We start from the raw sequence: 24,193 nt of genomic DNA on the forward strand, positions 1-24,193 counted from the left end.
TGGCTTAGTGGTCAGCACTGTTGCCTCACAGCTAGAAGGTCCTGGGTTTGAATCCTGGCCTTTCTGTGTGGAGTTAGCATGTTCTCCCTGTGCTTGTGTGGGTTTACTCTGGGTACTCAGTCCAGAAAACATGTACCTCAGGTGGGTTGGTAATTCTAAACTGTCCGTATGTGGTGGTCTGGTGTACCCCTGCCTTTCACCCCATTGTATGCTGGGATAGGCTCCAGCAGATCCCTGTGACCCTAATTAGGAAGCAGGTATAGACGATGGATGGATAATGATATTTACAGAAGGAGTCTCCAGTGTCAACACTTCAGAGTTAAAGCTGTGTAACTTGACATTTCCTGACCATCTTCAAGAGCAGTTTATGCTTCAGGAATTCTCAGTGACATGATGACCTGTTTTTTTTTTTGTTTGTTATTCTGTATTTGTTACTGTTTATGGTATAACGTACATGAGAGCTAATTTGTTTCATGCTATGTTGAAAGTAACTATAAACAGATTAAAAAAAATCCGTCCTGTCATCGTTAGTAAAACGATGTCCTGTAAGACAAACCGAATTCTTACAGGAAACGAATCATCTTCTATATGATAACGTTACAGCCACACGGTTGTTGATTATTTTCCTGTAACAGCGCTACACGGCAGCAGTGCTTTACCCGATTCACATCAATATTTCCCTAGTGCTAGTTTTTAAAACTAAAACACACAAATAACTCCGAAAGGTTTGTGTAAAAAAAAAAAAATTGAAAAAAATGAAAAAGAATCAAATACAACTGAATCACTGAATCATCTTAAGGAATCGAATGGCTGAAGAATCAAAAATGGTTACAGATTATGATTCAAACCTTCCACATAAGCACTGCAGCAGGGGTTATAAAATATTTATAAAAGGCCACAGCCTCATCACAAACATCGTCCTCACCTAGCAGAGGCAGAATTAGTCAAACGGAGGGATTGTGCTATGATATGATGGGAACCTTTCTCTTTCTTCATGTTTTAGATATAAAACATATAATAAGACTACAGATATAAGCATACAATATACATGTATATATATATATATATATATATATGTATATATATATACATATATATATATATATATATATATATATATATATATATATATATATATATATATATATATATATATAAGCTAACACACCTACACCTAGGCTGAAGAGAGAGAGAGAGAGAGAGAGAGAGAAAGAGAGGTTGAATGGGGGGGGGTTAGAGAGCGAGCAGAATAGAAGCAATGAGGTGGGGCAAAAAAAGACGAGTGCGATTGTTAATATACTTAAGGGCTTGCCGGAGCTGCCACAATATGATTTGACGTGTTTAACATAAATATACAGGGAGAGCTGTGACTGAGGTGCTTTTTCTATAAGGGTGGAGGGTGGGGGGTAAGAAGGAGGGATAGAGAAAGAGGGAGGAGGAGGAGGAGCAGGAATGGAGGTCCCGAGCAATTGAGGTTTATGAATAATTCCTTGCAAACCCCCCTCCCCAATCTCGTTTCATCGCATCGTCCCTGACTTTTAAATTACTGGAGCCGGAGCGAGGGAGGAAAAATAATTTTGCAGAGCAGGTCATCCGGATTGTGACACCGAACACAGCAGCCAGCCAAATTGGTTCCATCTCTTTTCTCTTATATATTTACTCAGATGTATGAATCCTGGAGAAAGGATACACACGGGAGAGTGTGTGTGTGTGTGTGTGTGTGTGAAAGAGAAAAAGAAAGGGCTATACAGAGCAAGAGAAGGGCGAATACCCAGACACTGACTGCTTCCCTGATTACACTGGTGTACAGCAGCTCCCCCTGGACGCTCGAGCCGGTTACTGCAGCCTCTGGTTTCTTTATCAAATGCATTTCACAGCTCTGATGTCCATCACTAGGGTTTTATAGGAGCTATTGCTTGGACGTGGGACATCATGTAGTGGTGAGTTATAATGGTCATAAACGTACCTGCTGTCGGAGCAGTCGCTCGGCTGTGTTAATACGCCTTTTTAAATCGTTAACGTAATAAAGAAAACTGTCAGCGTCAAAATATGAATCTAAATCTAAATTTGATATAATATTTAGATTCACTGGATCTCGGGATGTCAAAAATAACAATAATCAAGTCGTAACCTGTACGCGTATCAGGGTGGATGGTTATAAAGTTATATTTCTGTGCATATGACATGGTATTAAATTAGCGCAACAGTTAAAGACTGGGGTTTTTAGGCACCTGAGAGTTTCCTGTGTTGAAAAAAATGTTAAAGCTATGAATTTGTTTTGTTTTGGTCCAAAATTCTGATGAAATTAGTGTGTTGGTTTGGGGTCTGAGGAAAGAAGAGGTCATTTAAATTGTTTTTTTGTCTGTTTAACAAACAGTGCAGCAGATGTAGGCCTTTAAATTAGCACATTTTAGTTTTGCTAATGGATAAACTAGCCTGTGTGTGTGTGTGTCCTCAGACACGAGAAGATTAATAACATGCTTGATAATTAATATCTCCTTTTTAATTCCCCTGGTTTTAAATTTGGCTTTGTAGCAGCCGTTGCCCGTAGGCCTACACGACCGCTTCTTTTACCGAGCGCTTTGGAGGTGGTCCTTTCATTTAGCAGCTTTTACGCCAAGGATAGCGATAGCGCGCTCGATATGCCGAGGCTTGTGCGAAGTTGCTTGCACAATGAGGCCGTGGTTTGTAATTTTCTTTATTCGAAATTAATTGATGCAGAGTAATTACCTGAGAAATATGAGGTGAAATGGAATATAGCCTTCTGTCGCTCAGGGCAGACGAGCGGCCTGGAGATTAAAACATGGACGGAGGGGGAGGGGCAGATAGAGAACAGGGAACAGGGCAGATGTGGGGTGAGATCGTTTTTTTTTGGGTTTTTTTTGGATATTAAAAGCGAAAGACTGACAGGAGTGAAGAGTTAAACCTACGACTTTGCTATTCAGGCTTAAACAATCACCGGAGCAAAGAACTGGACTTTGTCCTGAAGAGTTTAGTGAGCTTCATGGCCGGAGTGTGAGGATGATTACCGCCAGCTTCAATGAGAATGGAGCTTTATATCTTTATAGAGAGGGCTGAGAAAGGTGAAACAGAAGGAGGGGGAATTTCCTGCTTTTCTTAGGCTGCATTCCGAGGAAATGTCATGCCGTGTCCAGGCTTTTTCCTTCGTCCGACGGTGTTTTAAAACCATAAAAAAATGCAGTGATTGGTTAATGTGTGACATAAATAAGATGGACATTTTTTAAGGATTTCTTCCTTTTAAATACATCCAATCGAATCATATCTATTACTACGTCATAGTTTTTATCTCTTTATTGTTACGTTTGATGTTAGTAAGTTAGTGAAGTCATTATTAGCACTTACATTGCAGATTAGACTTTCTATTGTTTTTTGTCTTTCTTGATGATTCTTCTCTTGTCAAGACTTCAAGGAGACTTTAATTCAATGTCCGTCCTTAATGACGCAGTCTCACAAACTCTGAAAGCACAGTACGCTCTTTTTATTCACTTCTGAGATCCCCCACGTTCCACACTCAGCCCATCCATCCATCCATCCATTCATCCTTCCTGGCTGAGAAATGCATGCAGTCCATCTCCAGGAGGTGAGAGAAGGTGCCAAAGTCCAATTCACTTACGGGACTCAGCAGCAGTCAGTTTACGGAAAAGGCCCATGAATTAATAATCACGTAATTGACTCTTGAGACTTTTTGTTTCTACACTTGGCTCTTGCAGAGGAAATTCCTTACCTTCTTCTTCCTCTTCTTCTTCTTCTTCTTCTTCTTCTTCTTCTTTGTTGTTGTTTTCATCCAATTGAGTTCTCTCTGTTACCAAAGGAGGATATTTAGGTGAGATTCAGTTTTGTGGAGATGTCTGAACATCCGAGCTGAGATTTCATCCAGTAATAAAAACACTAATATCCTGACTGCGCATTAAACAACGAGCCGTGAGTGTATGACACTTCCTGTCATCCCATCAGCTTATTTCGCGGTATTTTTAGGGCTAAACGATGATGAATAAATATCTCTTGCCCACACATGAAGCTTTGAACATCACCCACACAAACACCTTTACTCCTGTGGGAGGACGAGAGAGACAGAGACCCTTCTGTTAAAAGCTGATGGTCTGGTCATGGTCTTTCTTGGTTAATGGATCTGACCTGCACAGCCGTGTTCTCTTGCCAAACCAACCGTGACGCACACACACACACACACACACACACACTTTTATATATATAGACAAACCAACAATCTTCTCTTTATTGCTTCCAATTTTTGTTCCAGTTTTGCTCCATATCGTATCACCATTTCTTTTTTTTTTTCCTTTTCATGTCTTCGTACAACAAAAAACACGACACAGTAGCTGGACTTTAGTCACGGTAAAAAAAATTTTATTATTCTTTCTTTCTTTTAAGTGAGCAAGTCCTAACTGGGCTTTATCTAGTGAAAAATAAATAAATAAATAAATAAAAATAATTTAAAAAAAAAAATCATTAGAAACAGACACGTTTGCAGACGTTTACCAATTTATTTATTAATTTATTTTATTTATTTATTTTTTTGAATAAATTACGAGTTACGAATGGTGAAATTATCTGCTATTAAATATGTCACTGAAACAAGAGGAAAAAATCTCAGGTCTCTGATTGGAGTGCTTTATTTTGTTACTAAAATGTAAAAAAATATTAATAAAAAATCTGCACCCTAATGGTCAGGAAAACAAACAAACAAAAAAAAAAATGCTTGTAGAATTAAACACATGATGATGGTTGGGACTGTGAAAGTCTTCTAACTGGAAAAAAAATATGAACATGTAAAATTATTCTGTAAATATTCTATCATAAAATGGCATTAAAATGTACTAAAAATATATTTCTTAGAAATAAAGGTTAAAAAAATATATGAGAGTTAAAATCCTGGTTTACAAAGCCTACGATTTTGCAGTGTTTGTTATAGACTTATTTTGGTCTTTTTCCAAAAAAAATATATATATATAAATAAAGGATTTGGCACATACGCATCCGTAGACGTAGTGTAGAGATGCTTTATCGATTGTCTGTGGCACAAAAACAGAAAAAGAGAATAAAAAAATGAATAAAATGATAAAATAAAAATAACAGAATATAAATATTTTAAAATTAAGAGAATAAAAAATATAAATATATACTTTAATGTCTGTTAAATGCTGCTTAATTGCAGTTTGTGCCGCTTTATAAAATGCTCGAGGATTTCCAACAGACTTTAGAGAAAGAGAAGTTTGCGAAGAAGAAAAACAAAGAGGAGGCAGATGGAGTAGTGTAGAGTAGAGTAGAGCCAGGAGTAGCTCATGCAGAGGACAGTGCTATAGAAGAGTCCAGAGGTTAATGGTGGCAAATGGGAGGATCCTTTGTTTAACATTTCCGTTTTATATCGGTGTTTGTGTCCTAATGGGATTCACAGTGACTAGCCGCTAATCAGGGCACGCTGGATAGTGCACAGAGGCCACGCTTTCCAAAGCAACGGGTCTTTACTGATCCCAGCACTCAGCTGCCCTTGGCCTTGATTGGACCTGACATTTTAATGTCTGCAGAAGGAGCATGGTCAGCTGGGCTTAACCTGACCCACCGTCTATCCCTCACACACACACACACACACACTCTTCCTCCTGTTCTCAATTTGCCCTGGACAAATCAGACCAAATTTAACTCTTCATGCTCTCCTTAAGGGTCTGTTAGAGTTTTACGTTTCACACCGGATTCTTTCCGACGGAGGCCCTCAAGCACGTGGTTCCCTCCTTGTTAGATTTAGCATCTTTACAAGAGCCCGGCTTAGCCCGAGTATTTTTATATTTTCGGCTCATCCGTACCTCCCGTGTCGTGCCCCTCCTATTCCCTCGTCTCTCTCTACCTCCTAGACTGCGTTAGCCGTTTGCTCAGCGTTGAGCCTCTTGTTATTCGGCCTTGCTCTGCGGAGACGAAGAAGAGGAGACGGTTAATGGCTGCGCAGGTTGCATTAAAAGGATTAGCCGATTTTAATGTTCTGCCAGCTAGCAGAGCACATTAGAGACTTCGGTGACGGGTTGTGGCTAGCACAATGGGGATTTCTCTTTAAGATGAGCTAGGGATGAGCTGACGATTCCTGAGCTTTCAACCTTCTTCAATAAGGATTGCTTTAATATCAGACGTAGCTAGAGCCATCGTGATGATGATATCTAAACAAAGAGGTAGTAAAGAGCAGGCCTACGCCGTGTACTACACCAAAAACAGAGAAACAGTACCGATTGTTGATGAGCCCTGGGATGAGCCTTTATGATTACAGCAGCAGGTCCAAATCTACCTGGGTGAGAATTGTTTTTGGGACCTTTAGGGTACATCTGACCAATCACAAGGGCAGAAAGTCTAGAACATCTGTGCCACCTTTAAACATCATAATTATGACTCTAATGATAAATATAAAGGGCCTACTTATTATTTTATGTTTTTAAATTTATAAATTGACCGTTCTTTTTCCCTCTCTGTGTGTGTGTGTGTGTGTAGCTGCAGGATCCAGCCTGTCAGAAAGGGATCAGGTCGATTCACCGATTCCCTCCAAGCGGCCTCCTTCAGCATCCGGGGCTTCAGAGAGCTCCCTCTCTTCCAAGCGTCCCCGGACATCCGACAAGAGCGCTGGGGAGCAGGTGAGAGACTATCTATCTATCTATCTATCTATCTATCTATCTATCTATCTATCTATCTATCTATCTATCTATCTATCTATCTATCTATCTATCTATCTATCTATCTATCGGGTTTTGTAAGATGATTAGATTGGAACAGTGTCACCTTACAGTTACAGTACCACCAAATGAGCCTGTAATATTTTGCTGTCATTTGTTTAAATCCACTTGACCCTCTGATGAAAGAAAGGTGTTTTCCCCATTAGATGAGAGAACCCAGATCATAAGATATATTTGTCGAGCTGCAACGAAGCAAATAACGACTCACAAATACTCCAGAATGCAGGTGGACGCAATCCCAGAATTAAACTGCCCTTTCTGCATTATGCATGCTTGTCCTGAAGATTACTTTTCTCCCGTTTTTGCTGCTCTTGCATCGCTAATTGTGCAAAAGGTGGAAAATCAATATGATATTCGACAGATGAGAGGCCTTTGAAGTGTGTGCCAGGCCTCTACCGCGCTACAGTGTGGGTCTCTCACGGACACACGGTGTTTGAAAGGATAATAACTCTCTCTCTCTCTCTCTCTCTCTCTCTCTCTCTCTCTCTCAGATGTACCAGTGTCCCTACTGTAAGTTCACCAACACCGATCTAAACCGTCTGAGGATGCACGTGATGACCCAGCACTCGGTGCAGCCCATGCTGCGATGCCCGCTATGCCAGGACACGCTTAACAACAAGGTCCACCTGCAGTTCCACCTCACGCACCTCCACAGCGTGGCACCGGACTGCGTCGACAAGCTCATAGCCACCGTGAGTGCTCTCGCTTTCCTACACAAAGCTTTTGCTTTGTTCTCTGTGTGTGTTTCACGAATTACAAAGAAAATGCTCCATGCACTTTTCCTACACTGGAATCCGGATTTCAGTCTGAAATCTATATAAGGCGTATATGCAAATTAATATTCTAATCATTTTAAATCGTTCCTGGTTTTTATTTATTTCATGCAAAACATTCGCTATATCAAAATTTTTTAGTTATGCTTCCAGGAGACCTTCACCCTCAGTATCAACCCTATTGGAATATCTGTGGTGTTTTTCTGTATTTCTGTGAATCCTGTGAGAAGATAACGGTCGTTTGTTGCACTCAGGCAACGTGAGTAGGATAAAAATCTCCAACACAAGTGATAACGGTCAGGTTAAAAACAATAGAGTATTAGTGGATGCTTTGGTGCAACTGCTAGTCCCAGAATGCTTTGCAGCTGCATATCATAGAAGACTCTGCAGAAAGCACGAGGAATTAGCTGCGATGTTAGCATGAAAGCTGAAGCTTGTGTTAGAGCAGAGCGCTGAGACGAGGGGGCGGAGTTTAAGCGGACGGATTAAAGCTCTGCTGCATTACTATCTAGAGATGATGCAAGGGCTAAATCTTATTGTACTGTACTGTACTAAGTCCAACAGCATCATGGGTAATGTAGGAAAGCTGAATCGTGTGAATGATGACGTAATAGAATGTTGTATATAATCTCAGCCGTATTTACACTCGTGTATACGTCAGATAACATCCTGTTTTACATCCTGTTAAACATGCAAATTTTCCAGGTGGAAAATCTATTCAGGATCTAGGTTCTGATCCTGTCTTATCTATCTATCTATCTATCTATCTATCTATCTATCTATCTATCTATCTATCTATCTATCTGTGATGCCCTCATTCTATAGCACTATACTATAAAAGACATCTTGTCCTTCCTTTTCTGTATTGTTTTCAGTTGACCTCCTGCCCCACACACGTGAATAAAGGTCTTTAATTGTACATAAGCACTATTCTGGGGCAAATGCCATGGTATTAGTCTTTTGTAGGGATTTTTTTTTATAAATTAAAAATCCTGTATAGGTTGGAATGAATATGAAGAGCAGAGCACATGACCTTCTGCTTCTATGCTATTGTCTAGCTGTTTTTTTTGTAAGAAATGCTGTGTTTAATAGACCAAGGCCCACCGTGGTGATGGCGTAAGAGACCGAGCCTGGCTCTGTGATGGTGACTCTCGGCTCTTATGCCTGGTATCCAGCCACACCTTAACAAACAAACCATGTCAAACAAACCGCCTTCCCTCTCGTCGAGGACAGATTTTTGGAAAGTGTTAATTGCGGCCCGCAGGCGTCCTGTTGACTCATCGTGAGTCGGATTTAATAGGGTGAGAGGTTCCTGATTGAACGGGGTGATCCTCTGCCCGGCGGTTGTACCGACATGCCCATTGTTTTCATCAGTCGATACAGAGAGCAAGAAAACCCGTGGCTTCTCGTTCCCTCTGTTCCGCGGATCACTCCAGAGCCATTCAGAACAAGCGGATCATTAATACGGACAAATAAATGAATTGAATATATATATATATATATATATATATATATATTTTTTTTTTTTTTTTTTTTGGCAAGAAAAGCCAGGAAATCCCGGAACATATCCCAGAAAGCGTATATTATGTGGTACTTAACAACGAACAAAATGCAAATTGACGGAAAATATATATCTATAAACAAAAATAAAATGAGAGAGAAAATACAAAGAGAGCTCTTCCTTTCTTTTTTGAACCCAGAAACCATAGGGGGGCACGAACTTTTGCACCATGGATGAATAGCTGCATGAGAAAACATGTAGCATAGGTAGTTCTTGAAACTGTAGATTTTTTTTAATTTTTATTTTGTGCACCGGCATATGCGCTGACATTTACATAAAAGTTATAATGTTTCTAGTGTTAAAAAAGAATTTGGAAATAAATAAATAAATAAAACTGCGAAATCCACTTCTTCTTTAAGCAACTCACCTTCATCACCTACAGCATCCCATCGACTCTACAGCCGAGCGTTATTGCAGAGTTGATGGAGGATGCAACAGCTCTATTTTTCCATATTTGCAGTGGAGAAATAATTATGTTTAGATTTGTCTGTGGAAGCGAATTGTTCGCTCGCCGATCGCTCAAAGCGAGGATGCCTCTGAATGCCGTTATTCCGTCTCCGCTCACCAGCCGGGAAACAAATGATGAACACATTATTAGGACCAGGTAGCAATATTTTTTCTTTTATAGAGATGATAATGCATCGGTCTCCCTACACGAGTGGCACATTGTAAAAACACATCGTGGGCAATACAATGCACGTTAAAAGCAGCACCTCTTTTTTTTTTTTTACAAGTAGAAGGAGAGTAAAGTGACTCCATCCCCTCGTGTCAAACAGGAGCGCTTAATGAATTCGGAAATAGGTGACTCATTTCTTGCAGACAGTGCATAAAAATGCGAACAGGCTCTCTCTTTATTTGTCTGGTCCCTCTCTCTCTCTCTCTCTCTCTCTCTCTCTCTCTCCTTTTCAAAATCCCTCCCTCTCTGTCTGTGTATCATTTTCTGTCTGTCTTAGATAGGGATAATGAAAATAATTGTGCTTCATTAATTCTCAGTCTGGCTCAGATGATAGCCATTTGGAACTGTGTTTTTGCGAATTAGACAGTCCAAATTAAAAAATGACCTTGGGATACTGGCTGTGCTGGGCTCTCGTGGCTTAATGAAGCACTTGTCTAGAAACAGTCCACTTTGTAATGTAAATCACTGCCGTGTTTTGCTTCGAAACTCTCCATACTGGCCAGATTAATTTACACCTTTCAGTTCGGAGGAGAGCATGCTAGAGAGAATTTTCTACAAAAAATTGTTTAAAATTTCCAGCATGAATCTTTTTGTGCACTAATCAGATTTTAATGGATAGAGCTGTCTTAACAGTTCCACTTAACCTCAAGACCAGTGAAGTAACTGCTGGAGGATGGTGTCCTTCGTGCCGTCAGGTGCTTCAGGACGATTGTGCACGGAAATGATTTATATTTTAGCGAAGCTCGGGAGCACTCGGTATTCTCTGCGTATCATAAATACCTGCCTGTGAACGTGTACTCATTAGAGGATTGTATAAAAAAAAATTTTTTTTTGTAAAAAAAAGGGAAGGAAAAACAAGGGAAGGAAAGAATAGATTTTGAATATAATCAGATTTTTTTTTTTTAAATGATCAGGTATACGGTTAGACAGATAGGAAAGGGTAGGAGGTGCAGGTGGTGTGATGAAAAAGACACAAGAAGATTGGGACACAAGGACATAAACACAGAATGAAAGTAGGAATTAGACATGGAAGAGAGGCAAGCAGGAAGAGGGGAGATGGAAAGGAATGAGGAATTGAAATGCAGCCCGGGTAGAGAGGCTGATTGTTCTGTTAATTGAAGGAAGGTGAAGCAGACAGTGCTCCATCTCCCAGCCCTTTTTCCAATTTCAGTCACTGATTGTTGTTAAATAGGAGCTGGTTAATGAGTGATTTTGATGAATTGTTATCTTTTTTTTCCCCCTTCTGGAAGAAGGAGAGAGGAATAAAGAGGATATAAGAAGGAAAAAAAAAGAGGGACATCGAGATGCAACAGAAGCAGAGAAGCTGCTCAGAAAGACAGGGAATTTCTTTGTACTTTGTGCTATGAGCTTCTCACTGGAATGTGATACACTTTTATGAGGAGAAGGAATTATTTAATTAGGCTCCTAATAAGCTTTTCAACTGGCCAAGGTAGACTCCTTGGCCCCATCACACTAATTGGCTGCAGCAGAACTTTCTCAGAGTTTGACAAACATCATCTGTGATCAAAGTGCAAATTCTTGGAATGGCAAATAAAGTAAGAACATTAATAACATGATTACTTGTGTGGAAGGAAACCTTTCACTGACAAAACCTTTATATCGGTGAGTGATTAATAAGTAATGGAACAAAATCAGACAGATTTTTTTCTGAGATGCGTTATTCGATCATCTGTTCGGAAGTGATCAGGCATCTATATAAATTGTCATGCATTCCATATCAGTGGCTGTTGAAAAGGATTTTAATTAACATGCGGCACCCTGTGTGTTTATTTTCCAGGTGGCAACATCGGAGGTACTGCCAGCAAGCATGTTCATACCAGTCCCAGGACCGGAGAAAGACACTCAGAACACACCCCAATCCTTGTCTAACTCAACCTCTGAAAGCACAAAGAAACAAACAGGTATACTATCTGTAAAAATATTAAGAGAAATTGAATCTTTTGTATTTACATACACATAAAAAACTTTTACATCACTAACATTTATTGTTGTATCTGTTTTGTAGAAGCTGCAGAGGTTGAAGCTGATAAAGGAATTTCTCTGGTCTCAGACATAATTGAATCTCGCAAGTCACCTCTTGAAGAGCAACATCCTGCAAGAGACGACACTACTGGTTTCCTTTGCTGGAAAAAGGGCTGTAATCAAGTATTCAAATCCTCCAACGCTCTCCAGCTACACTTCAATGAGGTCCATAACAAAAGGCCTCAACTCCCTGTCTCTGACCGCCACGTTTACAAGTACCGTTGCAACCAGTGCAGTTTGGCATTCAAGACAATTGAGAAATTGCAATTGCATTCCCAGTACCACGTCATCAGAGCAGCCACCATGTGTTGTCTCTGTCAGCGCAGTTTCAGGACGCTACAGGCCTTGAAAAAACACCTGGAGTCAAGTCACCTTGAACTGAGTGAAGCTGATATTCAGCAGCTCTATGGAGGCCTACTAATGAATGGAGACCTCATGGTTATTGGTGATCCTTCACTTGGAGAGGACCAAGGAGGTCTCATTGAAGATGAGAAAGAAGGAGAGGACAGTGATCCCGAGGAGAAACAGAGTCCAACTGGCAGTGACTCTGGATCATTACAAGAGGATTCAGGATCTGAGCCCAAGCGAGCGCTGCCATTTAGAAAAGGTCCCAATTTCACCATGGAGAAATTCTTAGACCCTTCTCGTCCTTTCAAGTGTACGGTCTGCAAAGAGTCTTTTACCCAGAAGAATATTCTTCTGGTACATTATAACTCTGTGTCACACTTGCATAAGGTCAAACGGGCTCTGCAGGAATCCACTACAGGTCAACCGGAACCAACCAGCAGTCCTGATAATAAGCCCTTCAAATGCAGCACTTGCAACGTCGCATACAGTCAAAGCTCTACACTGGAGATTCACATGCGTTCTGTCCTGCACCAGACCAAAGCCAGGGCAGCCAAACTTGAAGCGGCAGGTGGAGGCTCCAGTTCTGTCAACAGTGGCGCTTTAAGTGGAGGCACCTCAAATAGCACTTCAACTCCCAGCCCCATCCCATCATCTAACTCAACCAGCTCGAGCAACAATAGCTGCTCTCCAGCAGGGGTTCAGACAGCACAGAGCATTCTGGGGGGAAACCAACTGAGTCAGTCTCAGAACCTTGAGACCATGTCTAACTCCACTTCTCATCCTCCGCCTTCTGAGAACCACGAGGTGAAAAAAAAGAAATTTGCAGACATGCTGTCCTCAAGAGGTCACCAGCAGCTCCAACAGCAGCAGCAGCAGTTGGCACAGGCTCAAGCTCAAGCTCAGGCCCAACTTCAGCAAGAGCTCCAACAGCAAGCGGCCCTCCTTCAGTCCCAGCTGTTCAACCCACTACTCCAGCACTTCCCTATGACAGCAGATGCGCTTTTGCCCCTTCAGCAGCAACAGCTCCTGTTTCCTTTCTATATCCCTGGGGCAGAATTCCAGCTGAACCCAGAAATGAACTTGAACAGTTCTTCACTTAACCTAAGTGGCTCTGCTGCCTCTTTGTTGGAGGAGCAAAAGAACCAGGCCCAGCAGGCCCAACAGAGCTGCCTACAACAGCAACTGATGCATCATCACCTTCAGCAACAGCACCAAGCCCATTCTCACTCCCAGGCATCAAGCCAAATGGCTTTACTTCAGCAGAGCGCATCTCTGTCACACCCTGTAGAAAAAAAACCAAAGTCGCTTGTTCCTCACAGTGAGAAGGACAGAGATCTGCCAAAGGATAAAGAAATTATTGATAAAACAGAGGACCATGCTCCAAAGGATATCCCAGAAAATTTAAAGTCCAAAGAAAAGAAAGATATACCACAGAATATAGCTAATTTGAATCAGGACAATGGATGCCTTCCACCAAGGATTGCGTCAGATGCTCGTGGTAATGCCACCAAAGTGCTATTGGAGAATTTTGGATTTGAATTAGTCATTCAGTACAACGAGAACAAACAGAAAGCTCAGAGAAAGCACACAGGATCTGTGTCTGGATCAACTGCATCTGGTGGTATCACTAGAGTTGTGGACCCAGTTGAGGGACTGGAGAAATTGGAATGTGAGGCCTGCGGAAAACTCTTTTCCAACATATTAATACTAAAAAGTCACCAGGAGCATATCCATCAGGCCTTCTTCCCATTTAGATCACTAGAGAGGTTTGCTAAGGAGTACAGAGAACAATATGACAAGCTATACCCACTAAGACCACAAACACCTGAGGCTGCTCCTCCCCCACCACCACCTCCTCCTCCCCCGCCGCCACCACCTCCTCCACAGAGGGTACCGACACCAAATATTCCTGTCTCAACCCCAGCACTTACTCCACCAACTGCTTCAACCCCACAGCCCCCAGGTCCACTACCTCAGATTCCAATGCCAATGGATCTTCCTCTCTTCTCTCCACTCATGATGCAGCCAATGTCCCTCCAGTCACTGCCTTCTCAAATTCCAGCGCAGTTACAAGCTGTTGAGCCTGGTCTAGCCACTGATCTTGCACATCTGTACCAGCAGCAGCTCACACCTGCTATGCTGCAGCAGCAGCAGAATAAGAGGCCCCGCACCCGTATTACAGATGACCAGCTAAGGGTTCTAAGACAGTACTTTGACATAAACAATTCACCAAATGAGGAACAAATAAAAGAAATGGCAGACAAGTCAGGACTTCCACAGAAAGTTATTAAGCACTGGTTTCGGAATACTCTCTTCAAAGAGCGACAGCGCAACAAAGACTCCCCCTATAATTTCAACAATCCCCCTATCACTACTCTGGAAGATGTCAAAATTGACTCTAAACCGCCTTCACCTGAACCCCAAAAACCAGAGTGCTATGGCAGTAAGAGGTCCACAAGGACTAGGTTCACAGACTACCAGCTTCGAGTATTGCAGGATTTCTTTGATGCTAACGCATACCCTAAAGATGACGAATTTGAACAGCTGTCCAATCTTTTGAGCCTACCAACTAGGGTCATTGTTGTTTGGTTCCAGAATGCCAGACAAAAAGCTCGTAAAAATTATGAGAACCAGGGTGATGGAGCAAAAGATGGTGAGCGGCGTGAGCTGTCCAATGACCGATACATTCGCACTACTAACTTGAACTATCAGTGCAAGAAGTGCAGTCTGGTCTTCCAGCGGATATTTGATCTTATTAAACATCAAAAGAAGCTTTGCTACAAAGATGAGGATGAGGAAGGGCAATATGACAGTCAAAATGAAGACTCTCTTGACCTCTCACACGAATACTTTTCATCCTCTGGGTCATCAGGTCACACACCGATGTCATCGTCCTCAAGCCTCTGCCCTCTTCCACCTTCATCAACATCATTCTCTCACATGACATCATCTGAGAAGGTCGAAGCTACATCCACAAATACATCAAACACGTTTGATGAGAAATCCAAAAATTCTGCAGAACCGTCTCTGGGTCCAAGAGAGCAGTCATCACTGAAACAAGAAGGCAGTCAACCAGCTGAGATTCCACAACAGAAAGCACCACGAGAGGAAAAGGTTCAACATGCCCCAAAGAACACAAAGCTTTCTTCACCTTCCCTCTCTCAACAGCAACAACATAGCACTGCTTCAGCTTCTGCTGCCCATACCAGCCAAAACCCCTCCCAAAGTTCTCTGATGGCTCTTAATTCCCATTTAGCCTCACAGCAGCAGCTGGCCCAGCAAATGATTCCCTACCAGTGTGAGCAATGTAAACTTGCTTTTCCCTCATTTGAGCACTGGCAAGAACACCAGCAGCTTCACTTCTTGAGCGTCCAAAACCAATTTATTCATCCACAGTTCTTGGACCGACCAATGGACATGCCTTTTATGTTATTTGACCCCAGCAACCCTTTGCTGGCTAGCCAGCTACTAGCTGGAGCATTGCCACAAATACCCAGCAGCTCTGCTACTTCTCCGTCCACACCTACATCCACCATGAACTCCCTAAAGAGAAAGCTAGAGGAAAAGGCAGGCACTAGTCCAGGGGAAAATGATAGCACCAACAGTGGGGAAGAACCACAAAGAGACAAACGTCTCCGAACCACTATTACACCAGAGCAGCTTGAGATCCTTTACCAGAAATATTTACTAGATTCTAACCCTACCCGAAAGATGCTTGACCATATTGCTCATGAGGTGGGGCTCAAGAAACGGGTCGTGCAAGTATGGTTCCAAAACACCAGAGCCAGGGAAAGAAAAGGACAGTTTCGGGCTGTCGGGCCAGCTCAAGCCCATCGCCGTTGCCCCTTTTGTCGCGCCCTCTTCAAAGCTAAAACTGCCTTGGAAGCCCACATCCGTTCACGCCACTGGCATGAGGCAAAGCGTGCTGGTTACAACATAACACTCACTGGTTTACTATCTGAACAAGATGGGATGCACTTGAAGATGGATCCGCAGGATATTGTTAACTTCTCTCATATTGGTTCTTCTAATAATGATGGCCAGTGCTCATCTCTGTCACCTGTGAGTAAAACCATGGACTTGTCTCCCAGAGCACTTTTAAGTCCAACATCAATTAAGGTTGAGGGAATGGAGGAGTTTGAAAGCCCAACCATGTCATCAGTAAACATTAGCTTTGATCAGAGCAAGCTTGATAATGATGATTGTTCTTCTGTGAACACTGCAATTACTGACACCACTACCGGTGATGAGGCAAATGCAGAGAATGACAGTGCTGATATGAAGCACAGCCACAACAGTGGAGATTTCTTGTCTAAGACTGGCGGATCAGTCCCGTCTCTTGAGAACGATGACCAGATGTCTTCAGGACTAGTGAGCCCTGCAACAAGTTATTATGCAAAGGACTTTGAAAATGAAAACATGGTGGATTACAGTGAAACATCTAGTCTGGCTGACCCCTGCTCACCAAGCCCTGGGGCATCTGGAAGTAGAAGTATTGACAGTGGAGAAAGGCCAGGGCAAAAGCGCTTCCGAACTCAGATGACTAACCTCCAGCTGAAAGTCCTTAAGTCATGCTTCAGTGATTATAGGACCCCTACAATGTTGGAGTGTGAGGTACTCGGCAATGACATTGGACTCCCAAAAAGAGTTGTACAGGTCTGGTTCCAGAATGCTCGCGCTAAAGAAAAGAAAGCCAAACTCAGTATGGCCAAGCACTTTGGAATCAACCAGACTTCTTATGAGGGACCTAAGACAGAGTGCACCTTGTGTGGTGTGAAATACAGTGCACGTCTCTCAGTGCGGGACCACATCTTCTCCCAGCAACACATCTCCAAGGTGAAGGAGACTATTGGAAGCCAGCTTGACAAAGAGAAAGAGTACTTTGACCCAGCCACTGTCCGTCAGCTAATGGCACAGCAAGAGATGGATCGCATCAAGAAAGCCAATGAGGTTCTTGGTCTTGCACAACAACAAGCCATGCAGCAACAAGGGATGTTTGACAGTCCAGCCTTGCAAGCCCTAAATTTGCAGTCGGCCTATCCAAATCTGCAAGGAATACCCCCGGTTCTCCTGCCAGGGGTTGGAAGCCCTTCCCTTCCAGGTTTTAACTCTACTAACTCAGGTATGTCATTACTAGCCTTCAAAATGTCAGACACACCTTATGCGTATATTGACTTGTTTGATAACTAGTTTTGCATCACGTCTGTTTAATAAGCTGTGAAATTGATAGTATTGTTTATTTTTCCAGTGTCGATCGATAGACTGTCACATTAATTCACTTTCTTTCTTCGTTGTTTTCTTGTAGCTTTAACCCCTCCAAAGCCTCCCAACATTCTAAACATGTCCGGTGCCAGTGTACCTTCACCCAGTCTACCCACATCTGGTTTACCCAACAAGATCCCCTCTTCTTCCTCCTTGGCCTCACCCAGCCCAGCTCAGGCCAGCACTTCTGTTGCCCACTCAACTACTACTACCACACCCACATCAAACTCCCTGACCACCCAACTAGGCCCCCGGGCTGATCCTCTCAAAGAGCGTGAAACTGAGAAAGCCAGGGAGAAAGAGAAGCCCAAGGAAAAAGTCGAGAAGCCCTCCACACCATCCTCAACTGCGGGTACTCCTGCTCCCTCCACTTCTGCTGCCAGTGCCAAGAAAGAAAAACCCGACACAGCTGTCCCAGCCACCTCAATGCCAACACCTGGCATGGAGTACGTGGTTGATCCTGCTCAGCTTCAAGCTCTGCAGGCTGCTTTAGCATCAGATCCAACAGCACTGCTTACCAGCCAGTTCCTGCCCTATTTTATGCCAGGTTTCTCTCCGTATTATGCCCCTCAGATTCCAGGGGCCCTTCAAGGTGGATACCTTCAGCCTATGTATGGCATGGAAAGTCTTTTCCCCTACAACCCAGCTTTATCACAAGCCCTGATGGGGTTATCACCAGGATCACTGCTCCAGCATTACCAGCAATATCAACAGAGCCTGCAGGAAGCACTTCAGCAGCAGCAGCGACAGCTTCAGCAAATCCAGCAACCGAAAGCAAGCCAAACCCCAGCTTCTTCTCAGCCCTCGGTGGACCGCAAAGATTCTGCCAAAGATCCAGTAAAAACAGAGGAGAAGAAAGGCACTCTCCCAGTTGATACCTCTTCACATAATAACTTACCCCCTGAGCAGCATGAAGTGGATGGTAAAGGTGCAGACCCCCTTCTTGACCAATACATTGTCCCCAAAGTTCAGTATCGGCTGGCGTGCCGCAAGTGTCAAACTGTTTTCAGCAAGGAGGAAGCAGCTATCAGCCACCTGAAGTCAATCTGCTTTTTTGGTCAGTCTGTGGCAAACCTGCAAGAGATGTTGCTTCGAGTCCCCAGCAGTGGCAGTTCAGCTGAGGGTAGCCTCTATGACTGCCTGGCTTGTAATGTCACTCTGGATGGGGACAAGGCACTTAGTCAACACCTGGATTCATCCTTGCACAAACACAGAACAATCACGCGATCAGCCGGAAATGCCAAAGAGCACGCTACTAGTTTATTACCTCACTCTTCAGCCTGCTTCCCCGATCCTAACACCGCATCTACCTCGCAGTCTGTCACCCACCCAAACAACACCACGACATCTCCCCCGCCAACGACGTCAAACACCACGCCATCCTCATCTGTGTCTGCATCCTCATGCTCCTCTGCCACAGCTGCCACACTTAACACCACAGCTGCCAGCAAACCCTGGCCCCAGGCCCCTTTCTCTAAAGCTTTAGCTGGAAAGCCCAATGCCACCCCTTCGACATCATCCTCTTTTCCTCCAGTATCCTCACCTTCAACGGTTACCTCAAGTTCATTGAGCACCTCAGGGGTTCAGACCTCGATACCAACAGACGTCTTTACCGACGACTCTGACTCGGACAGCAGTCAGAAATCAGCAGACAGGCTGGGCAGGTTGGCAGAGGAGCCACAGCAGCCCAGCTGTCTCAAAGACAGTGATAGTTGTAGTAGTAATATGGCTAGTGTAGGAACAGACTCCATCAGACTGTAAAAGAGCTTTCAACGATGGACAATATTTTAAAAAACAAAAAACAAAAAAACAAATAAAACACAAAAGCTAAAAAAAGCGGCGATGTTTAAAATATGTTTAAAAGTATACGAACCAATTTCAGAAGAAAAAAAAAGATGTGTAAAGACTAACTGCAATTCCAAAGCTTGTAACCAAAAATTTAAATGTTAGTGGATTGTTTTCCCATATGAACATGCTGGTTTTAATTTGTTTCAACTTAAGTATATAGCTATATGTATACACATATATTAAATTAACGAAAGAAGAACACTGCAGTTAACATGCGGATAATGCTAAGGGAATGCTGCATTGCAAAGGACTGCCTCAAAAACCACACAAATCAGATGGGCCCCAGATTCTGTCTATACAAAGAAGAACGAGATAACGATGCACACCTTGTTTTGCATAGGTACGTCCACCTAATAGCACAGTCACACAAAGCCAGTATGTACTGTATGGGAGAATAGTCTTACAGTTTTCTTGCTATCTAAGCATTCAAATACCAATGGCTTGCTAATGAAAAAAAAAAGAATGATGTAATGTCTATTTTATTCTCAGGTCAACAGCTCACAACCTTTTTTTTTTTTTTTTTATGTTACGTTATTTTATTCATTTTGTTCCTGACAAACGACAAAACGTTTCTGTTTTTGTTTTTTTGGGGTTTTTTTTGTATTACTTTTAATAGAAATTCTTTCGGAAGTGATACGAACCAAGACAGAGCTTTCTGGGAATCCAAAAGGGTCGCTAAACCGCTAAAATTCTGTTAAACGGGACATTAAAAAAACTCTCTCCCACCACACCCAAACAAGAAACGCAGTGAGGGATCTTTTTTTATTTTTTTTTATTTTTATTTTAAAGAAAAAGAAAAAAAACCTGTATTTATGATTGATATAAAACATTTTTCGTGTTAAGTAGATTGTTGCATTGGAAATAAATTTAAACAGTATGGTAGACTGAATAATCTTTGTGTACATTTAGCTTTTGTATTGTCCAACCTTAAAGCGCTTCATTTGATGTTGTCTTGGTCATTCCAATAGACTAGATTGAGGAGCAGGAACTGATCTGTACTTTATTTCGGTATAGTCAAATCCGCATCTTGGATTTTTGTTCACCCAAACTGCCACCGACAGACTCGGCAGAATCCCTTTGTTCTCATGAGGGGGTTTCTTTCCTTTGACGGTTGGTGCAGCGACCTGACCAAAAAAAAAAAAAAAAAAGGAAAAGAGATCTGTTTTGAAAATGATTATTCACTTATATTTGTGTTACCTATTGTGCACTTACAAACGTCTCGACTTACTTTATCTCTGTCTTTTATTTTTCTTTCTTTCTTTTTTTTGTATGCGTGTTACTCTCTCCTTCCTTTTTTGTTTTCTTTTCTTTTCTTTGCTTCCACTGCATTTTGTAGGTTTCGGAGATCTTTCTCCTTCGACACTACAAAGCAGATGTGTATTTTATGCAGTGTGGCTGCAGTCTGTTATAGGCTTTAATTTCCTTCTTCTTCTTCTTCTTTTGTTGTTGTTGTTGTTGTTGTTGTTGTCATACAAGAAAAAGAATAATAATAATTCTCACGCTTTAAAAACGAAAAGAAAATCCAAAGACTAAACACTTTCACCATTGGTGCATAAAGATGAGAAAAGAGGCTTCTTTATACTTGAGAAATTTGTTGCAGTTTTTAAGAAAAGAAAACAAAGTTTTAAAATAAAAGGAGAACGCATCAGAGTTGCCGTCTTCGCTTCTTTGCGAGCAGACAGGTGGCTTTTTTACGTCGAAAAATACCAAGAATACCAAAAACCAAAAAAGGACGCTCGTCCTTGCGTTGTGGAGTAGCACCATTACAGAGCCATTGCAGTTTGTAAGATAGAAGTGGAGAATCTCTTTGTTTAACTCTTCTTGTCACACAAGATATTTCTTTTTCTTTCTTTCTTTTTTAGTTTTCGTTTTCTTTTTTCTTAAGAAAATGTATAAGGTCTGGTCTCTGAGGACATACGTTTTGCTGCTAATGTAGATTTTGAAAAGAAGAATACCTAGATGCATGCTCATTTTACTTCTTGGCTAAGCTTTAAGAAAAAAAATGAAAAACAACAAAAAAAAACCACACACACAAACAAACAAAAACAACCAAGTAAACCATTTCCCTGCCTCTGCGACATTTTTTTTTCTTCTTGTTGCAAAAACGGAACTTTGAAGACTGTGAATATATGTTCCAAAGGACATTTTGGCTTTATCGTTTTCTCTCTCTTTCTTTCTCTTTCTTTCTACTCTTTCTTTTTTAACAGACCAATGTCAAAAAGCCAATGATCTGTCATGTTTGTAAAGAACAGTGCATTCCAAATAGCGCGTCCGATTTCTTAAGAAACGACAGCAATCTTTCGAGCGAATTTTGAAGTAAGATTTTCTCTCCCCGCGTTAAAAAAAGTAATTCCGCCATCGTGGTGTTAAGGAACGTCGCCATTTTTGGGAGTCGTGTGAAGGGAGTTCACGTCCCCGCAATCCGCTTAAGGCTGGTTTTTTCTGCGCACTTGAAGTAGATCATCGTGTAACAGTGGCTAACCAAAAATGTACATATTGTAATGCATCTGGTCCTAACATGTCTCACCGGTCTAGTGTCATCACGCCTCTCCGTCTTTAAAAGAGTCTGAGAAAGGAATAAAGTGTGGAATGGTGTGGCCTCCCCTCGTGGAAAAATCAAGTAGGGACCTGCCCCCAGGTTTCTGAAGGGCGTTAAGCCTTTTTGGGTTATTTTTACGGTGTGTATTATTACAGCTTTTCCAAGGGACATCTTCATTCCAAAGCGTTCTATATAAAACTGGGAAATTAGCAGCAGTGTTTTTTTGTTTTTTAATTTTTATTTATTAATATTTTCTGATGGTGATTCTTACCGTTTTGTCCAAAGAGGTCAATGGAAATGGATGTGTTTAATCCAAATTTCCCATTATTTTTTGGAGAATTCTCACCAAAAAAAGGATTCAGTTTGAACTGGACAGCAGGTGTATCAGCCTAGGTACATCGCTGCAATCTAGGAAGCGTGTTAAAGAGTGTTACGTCTTGCAGAGGAATGTGGTTCGGTGTTTAAAAAGAAAAAAAATTCTGCATGCTATTGAAATTCGGTCGATTATTATTTTATTATTGTTTTTTTTTTTTAAATGCAAAAGCTTGCCACTTCTATTCAATCCTGTTACCTAAAATATTTTTTTTCCATAATTATTTGTAAGAATTTCGATGTACAGTTTATTTTTTAATGCTTTTTTTTTTTTTTTTGCTTCGACTTTCATTTCAAATCACGTCGGACATTTATTATTTTTCATATAACTATTTGTATTTTATTTTCTGTATATTAATTTTGTGTCGTTGATGTTTTTTTTTTTGTTGTTGTTGTTGTTGTATGCATAAATTAACGTTTTTAACACCAGCTTTAAATTTCAATCACTTGTTTGTTTGGTTTTTTTTCTTATTATTCTAAGACCTGGCCACTTTAAATGGTGTACCAATGTTCCTATATTTGTCTTTTTCGACAATGTTTGATCTCTCGCTTCCAAAGTGTGCTCTTTATTTAACGGGCTCTTTATTTCGTGAGGGATGAAGTTCAGATCCTCACAATCAACTCTGCCAGCATGGACTGTGTGTGTTTTTATTTCTTTTCTTTATTTTTTTATTTTTATTTTTTAGGAGCCAACGTCAGTTTATTTAGTATTGTGTTTTGTTTTTTTTATTTTCTCTCCACTTTCATTTCACACCAAAACATTCAAAACTGCAAAGCTGTTTCTTCAGTACAAGAGAATTTTTTTTTTATTCCTAATAATTGGGTAATGAGAAATTGATACTGAAGCACTGAGCAGTTTCCTTTTTTAATACACTTCATTAAATATATGTATGTGGCCAAAGCATAATGCAGATGAAAAGTTGTTGCCCCTGATGAGTGTATATTTATTGTGGCACAACACAACACATGACTGAGATACATCGACTCTCATCGGGATACTTGATTTTTTGGTTTTTTGGTTTTTATTTTTTTTAAATAATTTTTTTGTGGACATTTTGCAAAGAGAGACAGAAGGCAGGTTTTGCTGTAGAGGTCATCCTTTTTGCCCACTGTGAAGAAACATGTATACAGATATAGATATATTTAAAGAAGACATCAACTTTTTTTTAAATGACAAAGAAGGAAAACAAAGAGAACAGAACTCTGGGAAGCTTTGGAAAAATGTCATTAAAATGTCTAGGAAGGCTGTCGAAACTGGGGATGGGAGCCAAAGGCAGGAAAAAAAATCATCAGAGGCACCTCTTGATATCCAGTCGTTATTTAATTACTGACAATATGCCTACGGAAACAGACTCAGCAACCGGCGGACGTACAGTACGTGAAAACAGAGAGGAATAAAAACCCGGAGACTTCCCGGACGCGGCCGGATCGGCCGCTCTTTCGGAACAGTGGATGAAATCCACAGGATGGACGGTACCACACGTCTCTATTTTCGCCCAGTCCATGGTGTTGCTACCTGTTTCGTTTTTCTTCGTCTCGTCGACGGACAGCACTGACCTGGAGTCAGCCGGGGGAGGGGGGGAAACAATCTCATCAAACCATTGAAAAAGTAAAGGACTCGCTGTTCGAGGAGTGTGAGGGGGTTTTCTTGGCTGTCATTCCTGAGGAAGCAGTTATACACGAAAAAGCAAATGAAACCAAAATTAACAAGCAACCAAACAAAAACAAACAAAAACGAAAAAAAAAACAAAAACAAAACACGAGCTCCGATTTCAAAGACAAACTGCTTACACGGAGCTCTCCGTTCCTTTCGTGACTCCTGGTGCCACAGTTTTTTTTTAAACGCTTTTTCGTTTCGTTTTTCGTTTGATTTTAATTTTTTATTTTATTTTTTATTTTCTTGAATTGTTCCTCCTTTGAGCCTCACAAGAACGGCTCAGTGGCTCCAGGTAGCCCACCCGAGGGTAGAAAAAACAGCCTTGCAATGTACAAAAAAAGAGCAAGTTAAACCAAAAATGTTGT

The 24,193-nt window shown here is 41.5% G+C and overlaps 1 protein-coding gene across 2 annotated transcripts in view; it reads left to right on the plus strand.

Annotated features, from left to right (window-relative positions):
• The window catches only part of zfhx3b (zinc finger homeobox 3b), a 155,588-nt gene extending 131,633 nt beyond the window's left edge, over nucleotides 1-23,955 (plus strand). For both annotated transcript variants that reach the window (XM_058400626.1, XM_058400627.1), the window contains 5 exons: nucleotides 6,511-6,650; nucleotides 7,241-7,441; nucleotides 11,558-11,681; nucleotides 11,786-17,272; nucleotides 17,456-23,955. In XM_058400626.1, coding sequence (XP_058256609.1) covers nucleotides 6,511-6,650; nucleotides 7,241-7,441; nucleotides 11,558-11,681; nucleotides 11,786-17,272; nucleotides 17,456-19,173 — 7,670 coding nt within the window. In that variant the 3' untranslated portion in view covers nucleotides 19,174-23,955. The remainder of the gene's footprint in view (nucleotides 1-6,510; nucleotides 6,651-7,240; nucleotides 7,442-11,557; nucleotides 11,682-11,785; nucleotides 17,273-17,455) is intronic.
• The last annotated feature ends 238 nt before the right edge of the window (nucleotides 23,956-24,193 follow it).

Source organism: Hemibagrus wyckioides, linkage group LG10 (genome assembly GCF_019097595.1).
Source record: "Hemibagrus wyckioides isolate EC202008001 linkage group LG10, SWU_Hwy_1.0, whole genome shotgun sequence".
In the NCBI taxonomy this organism is placed as follows: domain Eukaryota; kingdom Metazoa; phylum Chordata; class Actinopteri; order Siluriformes; family Bagridae; genus Hemibagrus; species Hemibagrus wyckioides.